This window comes from Schistocerca cancellata, chromosome 1, assembly GCF_023864275.1.
Source record: "Schistocerca cancellata isolate TAMUIC-IGC-003103 chromosome 1, iqSchCanc2.1, whole genome shotgun sequence".
NCBI lineage: Eukaryota > Metazoa > Arthropoda > Insecta > Orthoptera > Acrididae > Schistocerca > Schistocerca cancellata.
In genome coordinates, this window is record NC_064626.1 from 266,958,860 (window position 1) to 266,973,443 (window position 14,584).

General features: G+C 40.2%; 1 protein-coding gene across 2 annotated transcripts in view; it reads left to right on the forward strand.

Annotated features, from left to right (window-relative positions):
- Positions 1–14,584, forward strand: part of LOC126170959 (guanine nucleotide-binding protein-like 1) — a 63,222-nt gene that overhangs the window by 23,384 nt on the left and 25,254 nt on the right. For both annotated transcript variants that reach the window (XM_049920762.1, XM_049920763.1), the window contains exon 7: positions 14,389–14,477. In XM_049920762.1, coding sequence (XP_049776719.1) covers positions 14,389–14,477 — 89 coding nt within the window. The remainder of the gene's footprint in view (positions 1–14,388; positions 14,478–14,584) is intronic.

Genomic DNA, 14,584 nt, shown 5'->3' on the forward strand with positions numbered 1-14,584 from the left:
CTACCGAAAGATTGTGTAATCTGTTTTTTTAGAGGTGTACAGAAAAGGGCAGTGAATGCATATAAGATACTTGTACAACTTGTTCCACAGTGCTGCTCGACTATTTGATATCCTTATGTAGAGAGGAAGATAGAAGCTGTCAAAGAAGATCCACAGCTAAGACTAAAAAGTTTTTGTATGTCATATGGATGATTAACAACAATTTGAAAAAGATAAATGATGATACTTGCTACACAGAGGAGATGTTTACTGACAGAAATTCACGTTGAAAATTCCACTGTTAAATGCAGAGGAGAGAGTGAATAGGTGGAAAGAATTCAATGAGGGCCTCTTTGAGGGGGAGGACTTATCTGATGACATGATAGAATAATAAACCAGAGTCAGTAGGGAAGAGATGATGTTGTTGTTGTTGTTTGTTGTTGTTGTTGCTGCTGTTGCTGTAGTCTTCAGTCCAGAGACTGATTTGATGCAGCTCTCCATGCTACTCTACCCTGTGTAAGCTTCTTCATCTCCCAATACCTACTGCAACCTACATCCTTCTGAATCTGCTTAGTGTATTCATCTCTTGGTCTCCCTCTACAATTTTTACCATCTGCGGTGCCCTCCAATACTAAATTGGCGATCCCTTGATGCCTCAGAACATGTCCTACCAACCGGATCCTTCTTCTAGTCAAGTTGTGCTACAAATTTCTCTTCTCCCCAATTCTATTCAATACCTCCTCATTAGTTATGTGATCTACCGATCTAATCTTCAGCATTCGTCTGTAGCACCACATTTCGAAAGCTTCTATTCTCTTCTTGTCCAATCTATTTATCGTTCATGTTTCACTACCATTGTTGTTGTTGTGGTCTTCAGTCCTGAGACTGGTTTGATGCAGCTCTCCATGCTACTCTATCCTGTGCAAGCTTCTTCATCTCCCAGTACCTACTGCAACCTACATCCTTCTGAATCTGCTTAGTGTATTCATCTCTTGGTCTCCCCCTACGATTTTTACCCTCCACGCTGCCCTCCAATACTAAATTGGTGATCCCTTGATGCCTCAGAACATGTCCTACCAACCGATCCCTACTTCTGGTCAAGTTGTGCCACAAACTCCTCTTCTCCCCAATCTTATTCAGTACCTCCTCATTAGTTATGTGATGTACCCATCTAATCTTCAGCATTCTTCTGTAGCACCACATTTCGAAAGCTTCTATTCTCTTCTTGTCCAAACTATTTACCGTCCATGTTTCACTTCCATACATGGCTACGCACCATACAAATACTTTCAGAAATGACTTCCTGACACTTAAATCTATACTCAATGTTAACAAATTTCTCTTCTCCCGAAACGCTTTCCTTGCCATTGCCAGTCTACATTTTATATCCTCTCTACTTCGACCATCATCAGTTATTTTCCTCCCCAAAATAGCAAACTCCTTTACTACTTTAAGTGTCTCATTTCCTAATCTAATACCCTCAACATCACCCGACTTAATTCGACTACATTCCATTATCCTCGTTTTGCTTTTGTTGATGTTCATCCTATATCCTCCCTTCAGGACACCATCCATTCCGTTCAACTGCTCTTCCAAGTCCTTTGCTGTCTCTGACAGAATTACAATGTCATCGGCGAACCTCAAAGTTTTTATTTCTTCTCCATGGATTTTAATACCTACTCCGAATTTTTCTTTTGTTTCCTTTACTGCTTGCTCAATATACAGATTGAATTACATTGGGGAGAGGCTACAACCCTGTCTTACTCCCTTCCCAACCACTGCTTCCCTTTCATGTCCCTCGACTCTTATAACTGCCATCTGGTTTCTGTACAAATTGTAAATAGCCTGTCACTCCCTGTATTTTACCCCTGCTACCTTTAGAATTTGAAAGAGAGTATTTCAGTCAACATTGTCAAAAGCTTTCTCTAAGTCTACAAAGGCTAGAAACGTAGGTTTGCCTTTCCTTAATCTTTCTTCTAAGATAAGTCGTAAGGTCAGCATTGCCTCACGTGTTCCAGTATTTCTACAGAATCCAAACTGATCTTCCACGGAGTTGGCTTCTACTAGTTTTTCCATTCGTCTGTAAAGAATTCGTGTTAGTATTTTGCAGCTATGGCTTATTAAACTGATTGTTCGGTAATTTTCACATCTGTCAACACCTGCTTTCTGTGGGATTGGAATTATTATATTCTTCTTGAAGTCTGAGGGTATTTCGCCTGTTTCATACATCTTGCTCACCAGATGGTAGAGTTTTGTGAGGACTGGCTCTCCCAAGGCCGCCAGTAGTTCCAATGGAATGTTGTCTACTCCGGGGGCCTTGTTTCGACTCAGGTCTTTCAGTGCTCTGTCAAACTCTTCACGCAGTATCGTATCTCCCATTTCATCTTCATCTACCTCCTCTTCCATTTCCATAATATTGTCCTCAAGTACATCGCCCTTGTATAGACCCTCTATATACTCCTTCCACCTTTCTGCTTTCCCTTCTTTGCTTAGAACTGGGTTTCCATCTGAGCTCTTGATGTTCATACAAGTGGTTCTCTTATCTCCAAAGGTCTCTTTAATTTTCCTGTAGGCAGTATCTATCTTACCCCTAGTGAGATAAGCCTCTACATCCTTACATTTGTCCTCTAGCCATCCCTGCTTAGCCATTTGGCACTTCCTGTCAATCTCATTTTTGAGACTTTTGTATTCCTTTTTGCCTGCTTCATTTACTGCATTTTTATATTTCCCCCTTTCATCAATTAAATTCAATATTTCTTCTGTTACCCAAGGATTTCTACTAGCCCTCGTCTTTTTACCTACTTGATCCTCTGCTACCTTCACTACTTCATCCCTCAAAGCTACCCATTCTTCTTATACTGTATTTCTTTTCCCCATTCCTGTCAATTGTTCCCTTATGCTCTCCCTGAAACTCTGTATAACCTCTGGTTCTTTCAGTTTATCCTGGTCCCATCTCCTTAAATTCCCACCTTTTTGCAGTTTCTTCAGTTTTAATCTACAGGTCATAACCAATAGATTGTGGTCAGAGTCCACATCTGCCCCTGGAAATGTCTTACAATTTAAAACCTGGTTCCTAAATCTCTGTCTTACCATTATATAATCTATCTGATACCTTTTAGTATCTCCAGGGTTCTTCCATGTATACAACCTTCTATCATGATTCTTAAACCAAGTGTTAGCTATGATTAAGTTGTGCTCTGTGCAAAATTCTACCAGGCGGCTTCCTCTTTCATTTCTTAGCCCCAATCCATATTCACCTACTACATTTCCTTCTCTCCCTTTTCCTACACACGAATTCCAGTCACCCATGACTATTAAATTTTCGTCTCCCTTCACTATCTGAATAATTTCTTTTATTTCATCATACATTTCTTCAATTTCTTCGTCATCTGCAGAGCTAGTTGGCATATAAACTTGTACTACTGTAGTAGGTGTGGGCTTCGTATCTATACTCCATACAAATACTTTCAGAAATGACTTCCTGACACTTAAATCTATACTCAATGTTAACAAATTTCTCTTCTTCAGAAACGCTTTCCTTGCTATTGTCAGTCTACATTTTATATCCTCTCTACTTCGACCATCATCAGTTATTTTTTTCCCCAAGTAGCAAAACTCCTTTACTACTTTAAATGTCTCATTTCCTCATCTAATTCCCTCATTATCACCCGACTTTATTCGACTACATTCCATTATCCTCGTTTTACTTTTGTTGATGTTCATCTTATACCCTCCTTTCAAGACACTGTCCACTCCGTTCAACTGCTTTTCCAAGCCCTTTGCTGTCTCTGACAGAATTACAATGTCATCGGCGAACCCCAAAGTTTTTATTTCTTCCCCATGGATTTTAATACCTACTCTGATTTTTTCTTTTGTTTCCTTTAATGCTTGCTCAATATACAGATTGAATAACATTGGGAATAGGCTACAACCCTGTCTCACTCCAACCACTGCTTCCCTTTCATGCCATCCGCTTTTTGTACAAATTGTAAATAGCCTTTCTCTCCCTGTATTTTACTCCTGCCACCTTCAGAATTTGAAAGAGAGTATTCCAGTCAACATTATCAATAGCTTCTCTAAGTCTACAAATGTTGGAAATGTAGGTTTGCCTTATCTTAATCTATCTTCTTAGATAAGTCGTAGGGTCAGTATTGCCTCACATGTTCCAATATTTCTATGGAATCCAAACTGATTTTCCCCAAAGTCAGCGCAGTGGTTAGACACTGGACTCGCATTCGGGAGGACGACGGTTCAATCCCGCGTCCGGCCATCCTGATTTAGGTTTTCCGTGATTTCGCTAAATCACTCCAGGCAAATGCCGGGATGGTTCCTCTGAAAGGGCGCGGCCGACTTCCTTCCCCATCCTTCCCTAATCCGATAAGACCGATGACCACGCTGTCTGGTCTCCTTCCCCGCAACAACCAACCCAAAGTCAGCTTCTACCAGTTTTTCCATTCGTCTGTAAAGAATTCGTGTTAGTATTTTGGAGCCATGACTTATTAAACTGGTAGTTCGGTAATTTTCACATCTGTCAACACCTGCTTTCTTTGGGATTGGAATTATATTCTTCTTGAAGTCTGAGGGTATTTCACCTGTCTCGTACATCTTGCTCACCAGATGGTAGAGTTTGGTCAGGGCTGGCTCTCCCAAGGCTGTCAGTAGTTCTAATGGAATGTTGTCTACTCCCGGGGCCTTGTTTCGACTTAGGTCTTTCAGTGCTCTGCCAAATTCTTCACGCAGTATCATATCTCCCATTTCATCTCATCTACATCCTCTTCCATTTCCATAATATTGTCCTCAAGTACATTGTCCTCATATAGACCCTCTATATAGTCCTTTCACCTTTCTGCTTTCCCTTCTTTGCTCATAACTGGGTTTCCACCTGGATCCTCTGCTGCCTTCACTATTTCATCCCTCAAAGCTACCCATTCTTCTTCTACTGTATTTCTTTCTCCCATTCCTGTCAATTGTTCCCTAATGCTCTCCCTGAAACTCTCTACAGCCTCTGGTTCTGTCAGTTTATCCAGATCCCATCTCCTTAAATTCTCACCTTTTTGCAGTTTCTTCAGTTTTACTCTACAGTTCATAACCAGTAGATTGTGGTCAGAGTCCACATCTGCCCCTGGAAATGTCTTACAATTTAAAACCTGGTTCCTAAATCTCTTTCTTACCATTATATAAGCCATCTGAAACCTTCCAGTATCTCCAGGCCTCTTCGATGTGTACAACCTCTTTTCATGATTCTTGAACCAAGTGTTAGCTATGATTAAGTTATGCTCTGTGCAAAATTCTACCATGCAGCTGCCTCTTTCATTTCTTACCCCCGTTCCATATTCCCCTACTATGTTTCCTTCTCTTCCTTTTCCTACTATCAAATTCCAGTCACCCATGACTATTAAATTTTCGTCTCCCTTCACTATCTGAATAGTTTCTTTTGTCTCATCATACATTTCATCAATCTCTTCATGATCTGCAGAGCTAGTTGGCATATAAACTTGTACTACTGTGGTAGGCGTGGGCTTCGTGTCTATCGTGGCCACAATAATGCGTTCACTAGGGACGTGATAGCGGATCTAGTATTAGAATCAGAATTTAGAAGAGCTTTGGAAAACTTAAAATCAAATAAGGCAGAAGAGATTGATAACATACCATCGGAATTTCGAAGACCATTGTGGGAAGTGCCATAGAAGGATTATTCACATTGTTATGTAAAATGTATGAGACTGACGACATACCATCAGACTTTCAGAGAAACATCATCCTCACAGTTCCGAAGATTGCATGAGCTGACAAGTGCGAGAATTGTCGCAAAATCAGCTTAATAGCTCATACATCCAAGTTGCTGACAAGAATAACACACAGAAGAATGGAAGAGAAAATTGAGGAACTGTTACATGGTGATGAGTTTGACTTTAGAAAAGGTAAAGGTACCAGAGAGGCTGTTCTGACATTGCGATTGGTAATGGAAGCAAGGCTGAAGAAAAATCAAGACATGTTCATAGGATTTGTTGACCTGGAAAAAGTGTTCAACAGTGTAAAATGGTCCAAGATATTTGAAATCCTGCGAAAAATATGTTTAGCTATAGGGAATGATGGATGATATACAATAAGTACAAGAACCAAGAGGGAACGGTAGGAGTGGAAGACAAAGAATGAAGCACATGGATTAAAAGGGATGTAAGTTTGGAGTGTAGTCTTTTGACCCTGCTGTTCAATCTATATGTCGAAGAAGCAGTGATGAAAATAAGAGAAATTCAAAAGTGGGATTAAAATTCAAGGTGAAAGGATTTTAATGTTAAGATCTGCTTATGGAAAAGGATTACTGTGTCTGTTAAATGGAATGAACAGTCTGATGAGTGATGAGTACAAAGTAAATTGAAGAAAGGCAAAAGTAAAGAGAAGTAACAGAAATGAGAAAGTGAGAAACTTAACATCATAATTCATGATCACAAGGTAGATGAAGTTAAGGAATTCTGCAACCTAGGTAGCAAAATAGGCCATTATGGATGTACCGGGAGGGACATAAAAAATGGACTAGTAATGACAAAAAGGGCATTCCTAGCCAGGAGAAGTCTACTAGTGTCAAGCAAAGGTTATGAGGAAGAAATTTCTGAAAAAGTACGTTTGGAGCACAGCATTTTATGGCACTGAGACATGGACCGCAGGAAAATTGGAATAGAGGAGAATCAAAGCATTTGAAATGTGGTGAATCAAAGCATTTGAGGTGTTGTGCTATAGAAGAATGTTGAAAATTAGGTGGACTCATAAACTAACGAATAAGGAGGTCCTCCGCAGAATCACCGAGGAAAGGAATACACCGAAAACACTGACAGGAGGAAAAGACAGAATAATACAATATCTGTTAAGACATCGGGGAATAACAGGCATGGTACTAGAGGGAGCTGTAAAAACTATGTAGTTGTACAAAGTGTGGGATAGATCCAGCAAATAACTGAGGATGTAGTTTGCAAGTGCTACTCTGAGATGAAAAGGTTGGCACAGGAGAGGAGTTTGTGGTGGGACGCATCAGACAAGTCTGATGACTAATGATTCAGAAAAAAATCATATTATTAGCTATCAGACAAATATTTCATCACACATGGTGAAAAGAAAAGGAAAGAGAACCACCCAGACATGTGCATAATTCCGTAACTCGCACACGCATGGCCATTGTCGTCTCTGGGTACTAAGGCCCAACTGTGAATGCACCTGAGCTGTGCAGCAGTCTTTGCTGGGATGAGTAGTGAATGTACAGAAGAGATGTGTGATGAGGAAGGCAAGTGAAAGCAGTATGGGAGTGGTGGAATATGCGAGTGCTGGTTGTGGAAGTGTACAGGGATGCAGTGGGGAGAGGAAAGTGGGCTGGTGCATGCAGCATTGGAAGGCAGTGCATGGGGAGGGGGCAGGGGGGAGGGAGAGACAAGGGTAGAGTAGAGTAGAGTAGAGTAGAGAAAGGTAAAAGATTATGCAGGTGTGCTGATGGGATAGAAGGTGTATGTAGGGCTTTTTTGGGAGGGGGAAGAGGACATGCAGGATCAGGACAGAGACTAGTGAAAGTTGATGCCAGTGGGTTATGGGAATGAAGAATATGTTGCAGGGAGATTTCTCACCTGCACTGTTCAGAAAAGCTGGTGTTGGTGGGAAGAATTCAGATGTCACAGACTGTGAAGCAGTCATTAGCAAGTGCACTGTTGTGGGCAGCATGCTCAGCAGTCGGGTGTTCCATCTGTCTCTTGGCCCCAGTTTAGCAGTGCCTGTTCATGTGGGCAGAAAGCTTGTTAGTGGTCATGCTCACTTTGGATGTGGCACATTGGTTGCAGCTTTCACAGGTGGGCCTGCCTTTGATGATGGAGGAGATGCCTGTGACAGGAATGATGGAGGTGGTTGTGAAGGAATGTATGGGACAGATTTTGAATCTAGGTCTATCGCAGGTGTACCATGGGGTAAGGTGTTGAGAGCAGGGTTTGAATAGGGACAGAAAGGCTGTTGTGTAGTTTGGGTAGCAGATGGAGTAGCACTGTGGGAGTGATGAGGAGGATAGTAGGGACGATATTTCTTATTTCAGGGCCAGACGAGAGAGAATAAAAACTCGGGCAGAGAATTTGACTCAGTTGCTTCAGTCTTGGGTGGTACCAAGTCACAAGGGGAGTGTTCCTTTGGAGCTCTATAGTGGGTAGTTGGACAAGATGTGGGAGATCTGTTTCTGGGCAGGTTGGGGAGAGTAATTTCACTCTGTAAAGGTCTCAGTGAGACTCTTTGCACATTTCGAGAAGGACAGCTTGTCACTATAGATGCAGTCAGCATGGGTTGCTAGGCTGTATGGAAGGGACTGCTAGGTGTCGTACAGGTGAAAGCTGTCGAAGTGGAGATATTGTTGGTGGTTAGTAGATTTTATATGGACGTAGGTACAGATGTAGCCATCCTCGAGGTGGAGGTTGACATCAAGGAAGTGGATCATTGAGCTGAGGAGGAAAAGGTGAAGCAGATGGGGGAGATGATGTTGAGGTTCTCGAGAAATGGGATAGGGTGGCCTGACCCTCAGTCCATATCGTGAAGGTGTTGTCAATGTATCCAAACCAAGTGAGTGGTTAGGGAGTCTGGGTGGTTAGGAGGGATTCCTCTAGTTGACACATGAATAGGTTGGCATAGGATCACATCAAGTTGGTGCCCATTGCTGTGCCAGTAATTTGTTTGTAGATGGTGCCTTCAAAGGAGAAGTAATTGTGATGAGGAAGTGGTTGGTTGTGGTGACCAGGAAGAGGGTTGTAGGTTTGGAATCAGGCAATGGGAAGGTAATGTCAATAGTGGCAAGCTTTAGGCATTCGGGATATAGTGTAGAGGTAAGTGGAATTGATAGTGATGGGCTGGGTGCTGGATGATAGAAGAATAGGACATGTGAAGAATCAGTTGAGGAAATTCTTAGTGTCTTTTGTGTAGGAGGATAGGTTATGGTTAATATGCTGAAGGTGTTGCTCCACAGGGCACAGACTCCCCCTGTGGGCATACAGTAACCAACCACAATGCGACATCCTGTGTGGTTGGGTTTATGTACTTCAGGAAGCGTGTAGAATGTCAGAATATGGGGGTGAGGAGGGAGAGGTTCTGGGATGGACTTTGGGATCTGTAGAGGGACTGGAGCTCCTGCTGGATTTCTGAAAAGGGGTCTCTGTGGCAGTACTTGTAAATGGACGTATTCCGATAGTTCATAACCACAGCAGTGGAGCCTTTGCCAGGATCGTAAGTTAGTACTTGTAGTCCAGGGAATAGCATCTTTGACTAGTAATCAAATGTCCTGGGTCCCAGGTTGACCCTCACCACAGCTGAAACTTTGAGAAAAATCATCAGCGATGAGAGGAGCTGATAGAGGTTCAGGACACCCTCTTGCCCTTCAGGTGGGAAACTGCCCCTATAAGGTGGAAGAATCTGCGATGATTAACAGCATAAGGATGAATAAGGCAACGGAAACCGCTGTATTAAAGACAAATCTGGTGTACCCACAGAACTTCTGCACTGTAATTAAGAAAAGTGTCCTCTCCATTGTGTAATGAAGCAGGGTTGCCCACTGCTATCCTGTTTTGGTTTCACACTTCTTCAGTAACTTAGTTAAGCAATGAACTTTTATTTTATTTTTTATTTTTTTTATTTTTTTTTTTTTTCATTTTCATTTCTCATATTCCGACTACAGATTCTGTGGCCTTCAGCCTCATAGTGCGTCAAGTTGGTGCCAGAATGTGATGTGACAATACTTGAAACAGAAGCTTAACTTTTCCGGTCTGTACCAAAAAAGTGTAATTGTATTTGGCTTTGAACATTTAACGCGTATTGTGAACATTGTTAAAGACTGGAAGTTTTTGACCTTCCTAATGTGACGATTACTAAGTGTCAGAGGTCTGGTCACATGAATATTGTGTGTGTGAGTGATAACAAATAAATCGCACTGTGGTTGTCGTAAGTGTTCAACAATGAATACGGTCTTGACTTTTGATTTTGGAAAACATAATCTAGGATCCTGGCTTCTTAATTGCAGTGTGATTTAGGTGAGACTGACGCGGCTACCGAGAAGACAATATTGAATAAGCAAAGCAAGGTAGATCAGGAACACTGCGCACTATCTACTGGGTGAGGAAATGTTTCACTACATCTGGTTGTGACGTGAACTTTAAGTGGCGCTAATACAAGGATTCAGCCCGGCATGTTACATTTGGCAAAAGATTCCAGATTAGTCTGCCAATTGGGTCTCTGGTAGGGGACTGCCAAGGAGGAAGTGACCATGAGAAAAATGTCAGAAGTTTGAATATGGTAGGGAAGCTACAAAATATGAAAAGAGAAATGCAAAGGCTCAATCTATATATAGAGGGGATCAGTGAATTTAAATGGAAAGAAGGTAAGGATTGCTGGTCGGATGAATATAGTATATCATCAGCAGCAGCAGCAGAAAATGGCATAACGCGAGTAGCATTCATTATGAATAGGAAGGTAGAGCAGAGACTGTGTTACTGTGAACAGGTAAGTGACAGGGTTGTTCTCGTCAGATTCAACAGGATCCAGTGCTGACAATAGTAGCTCAGGTAAATATGCCAACATCACAAGTAGAAGAGGAAGAGGCGGAGGATATTGAACAGATGATTCAGTATGTAAAGGAAGATCAAAATCTACTAGTAATAGGGGCTTGGAATGTGGTTTTAGGGGAAGGAGTAGAAGAATTGATCACAGGAGAATATGGGCTTGATAGTAGGAATGAGTCTGCAGTAAATTCCAGTGAATACTCTCAAATCACAAGAGGAGTAGTTACACATGAAAAAGTCACAGAGACATGGGAAAATTCCAGGCGGATTACATCATGGCCAGACAGAAATTTCAAAATCATATATTGGATTGTAAGGTATATGCAGGAGTAGATATAAACTCAGCTCACAATTTAGGTATGGTGAAAAGTATACTGAATTTCAAGAGAATCGTCCTGAAGCATAACTGTGGAATGAAGTGGGACGTGGAAGTATTGAGGAATGATGAGATACATTTGAAGTTTGCCCAAGATATGGATACTGCAATAAGGGGTACCAACTAGGCAGTGCATTGGAGGAGGAATAGGTATCTCCAAAAAGACCAATCACAGATGCCATACAGACAAACATTGATACAAGAAAGGTAATTTGTGAAGAAACTTTGGGTAATAGAAGAGATACTGTAGTTGATTGACAAAAGAAGATAGTATAAAAATGTTCATGGAGATTCAGGAATACTCTAATATAAGACACTGAGGAACGTAGTAATAGGAAGTACAGAGAACCCAAGATGAAATGGCTGAAGGAAAAATGTGAAGAAATTGAGAAAGAAATGGTTTTTGGAAGAACTGACTCAGCTTACTGAAAAGTTAAAACAACCTTTGGTAAAATTAAAAGCAAAGGCAGCAACATTTAGAATTCAATGGCGATTTCACTGTTAAGTGCAGAGAGAGCTAGTGGAAAGGTAAAGAGAGTACATTGAAGGCGTGTGTGAGGTGGAGGAATTGTCTGATGACATGATAGTACTAGAGTCAGAATTTAAAAGAGCTTTGGAAGATTTGAGATCACATAAGGCAGAAGGGATGGATAACTTTCCATCAGAATTCCTAAAATCATTGGCGGAAATGGTAATCAAAAAACTTTTTGAGTTAGTGTGTAGAATCTATGACACTCAGGATGCACCATTAGATTATCAGAATCTGCACAATTCCGAAGATAGCAAGAGCAGATAAGCATTAGAAGTATCACATAATTAGCTTAACAGCTCATGTTTCCAAGTTGCTGATAAGAATAATATGCAGAAGAATGGGAAAGAAAATTGAGGATCTGTTAGATGACAATCGTCTTGGCTTCAGGAAAGATAAAGGCACCAGAGAGACATTCATGATGATGCACTTGATAATGGAAGCAAGACTCAACAAAAATCAAGACATATTTATAGGATTTGTTGACCCAGGAAAAGCATTTGACAGTGTAAAGTGGTGCAAGATGTCTGAAATTCTGAGAAAAATAGTAGTGAGTTATAGGGAAAGACAGGTAATATGCGATATGTGCAAGAAGAAAGAGTAAGACTGGAAGACCAAGAACAAAGTGCCTGGATTAAAAAGGGCATAAAACAGGGCAGGGATGCAATCTACCTCCCCCTCCACACACACACACACACACACACACACACAATGCCATCTTTACAGCAAAGAAGCAATGATTGAAAGTTTCAACAGGGGGAAAAATTTTGGGGTGTTTCAGTTCGAAAAAAAACCAAGCTTGTTTTCCATATCTCATTACCTTGTTATTGACAGAATGTTAAACCTTAATCTTCCATTTTTACTTCCCAATACGTAAAATTCACTTGGGTGCCCCCTCATTTTATTAAGTGTGATGCGGCTCTGCAGTGTAAAACAAACTTACTTACAAAGAAAAAGGAATCAGTGGACATGGAAGAAGTGCTCAGTTCTGGAAACAGTTAAATTCAGGTTGAATGCTTCTCCTTTTTTCCTCCTCCTTTCCTTTCCATTCTCTTGCTATGGCGCTGTTATTGTGTACTGGACACTGAAATGTATAGTAACAAAAGATGTAGTTGATAATAAGGGTGCCTGGACTAAAAAGATAGTATCTAGATTTATAAGTAGGAGGAAACTCATACTAGAGGAGAAAGATGCATTAGGTAATACAGCTCAGTAAGAGGTTCAGTATGTGATTGGTCTCTGAGTTAAATAACCGAACTCGCGATGAGCAACTGACTCGCGGCCGGCCAAAGCGAAATCGATGGCAAAAATACACTACAAGAAAGGGATAGTAGCGCCAGCAGCGCGAAATATCAATTTCTATAAAAATCAAACAGTTTAATCAGTTGATATGCCAATGCATGAATCAGGGAAGCCGGGTGGTATTTCTCTCAGCTCTGAGGAAGTTAACTAGCTGACAGTAATCAATCAGACAAACAAGATGTGCAATGCTTCAGTCTTACCTGAGACCTGTTCTTTTCAAAAATAACATACCAGAATGAGATTTTCACTCTGCAGCGGAGTGTAGGCTGATATGAAACTTCATGGTAGATTAAAACTGTGTGCCAGGAAGTTTCAAAAATAATATTATTTATAACTGATATTCATTACGACTTCCAATATATACATCACATTCATCCTTTAACTCTGGTACTCATCCTACTTTTGAGGCCCAAAACTATTCAACAGCTGATATCTGGTGGAGCTGCTCTTGGTGAAAAGTTTGCACTCAACACAGATCTGTTGACTGAGATCTTATTACAATCAGAGTCTGCTTTCCTGAGTATCTTATTCAAAGCTGTAAAATATGAGACAAGTTCAGTTATCCTTTTGGCTTGAAATATACCTTGTACTGTCAGGTAATAAAATTAATTATGAAATATAAGTGTTATAGCACCACTGAAACACAGCAGTTATCAATACACTGAATTAATAACTGTTGTGTTTCAGTGGTGCTATAAAATAAAATTAATTTTATTAACAAATTTGAGGTAGTGTGTTTGGTTTGAAACATCTTTTGTTTGACTTATGTTGAAACTCAAAATTGTGGCAGGAAACTGGTGGAACAGTTTTGAAGGATTAACGCAATTATGTAGATAGGTGGTTCATTGTGAAGTCAGACATTAAACTCCTAATCACACTGGTCACAATATGAATCTTAATTTAACCATTACTGTTCCAGTTCGCAAGAATCCAGTAATGCTGGTAAGCATCCTCAGTAAGAAAAACTGCTCAGTGGCAGAATAAAATGTACTTGTTGGCTAAATAGTCTATTGTTCATTTCATCATTTGGAGATGCCAAGACAATAATTACGTCTGTGTTGTCTCATTATACCTCACTTATTTTTCCTTTCATAGTGACTGCTCACAAAATATGAATATAATTAATAATTTAATAATGAAGCTAATTAGTATGTTAAAAATGCATGGTGATATGCGTATTGCTTTGTAAGATAATTAAGTATGTGAATTTCTGATACTTTTTTCAGTTGTAAGCATTATTTGACACCATTAAGACTTTCAGAGATATTGTAAAAAGTCAATAAATTGTATATCTGAACATTGCAATTTACTATGAATTTGAAATCTTGCATCTTCAGCAAGCTCTCAGGAGCTCAGAATGCTTATTGCTGCCTGTATAAGAGGAATTGTTGTCTTTCTTAAAATCATTTGTTATTAAATATTGCATCCACAGTGTTCCACTTAGATTGGAATCTAGGCTCCTCATGTTATTTCAGCAACACTTGGGGATGATACAATATTACTCACATAACAGAATGAGGTGGTAGTTTCTGGTATGCAGAGCTTGGAGGGAAATGGAAATGAATCATATTAATGTACAATGACAATTTTTGTCAAAGTTCTGGATCAGTATCAGATTCTGTTGTATTTCTTTGTAGTTGACCTTAGTTCCTGGCAAAGTAAAATCGCCGAGGAGATGGAAACAGAGTACGAATGTGATGATTTAGAAATAGAAGAAACTGTGGAAGTAAGTTGATGAAAATATTGTTTTTCACATGAAATCCTGTTGCAATCCATTTCATACAACTGAAATAAATAAATCCAATAAATGATATTTTTCCTTTTTTCTCCCCC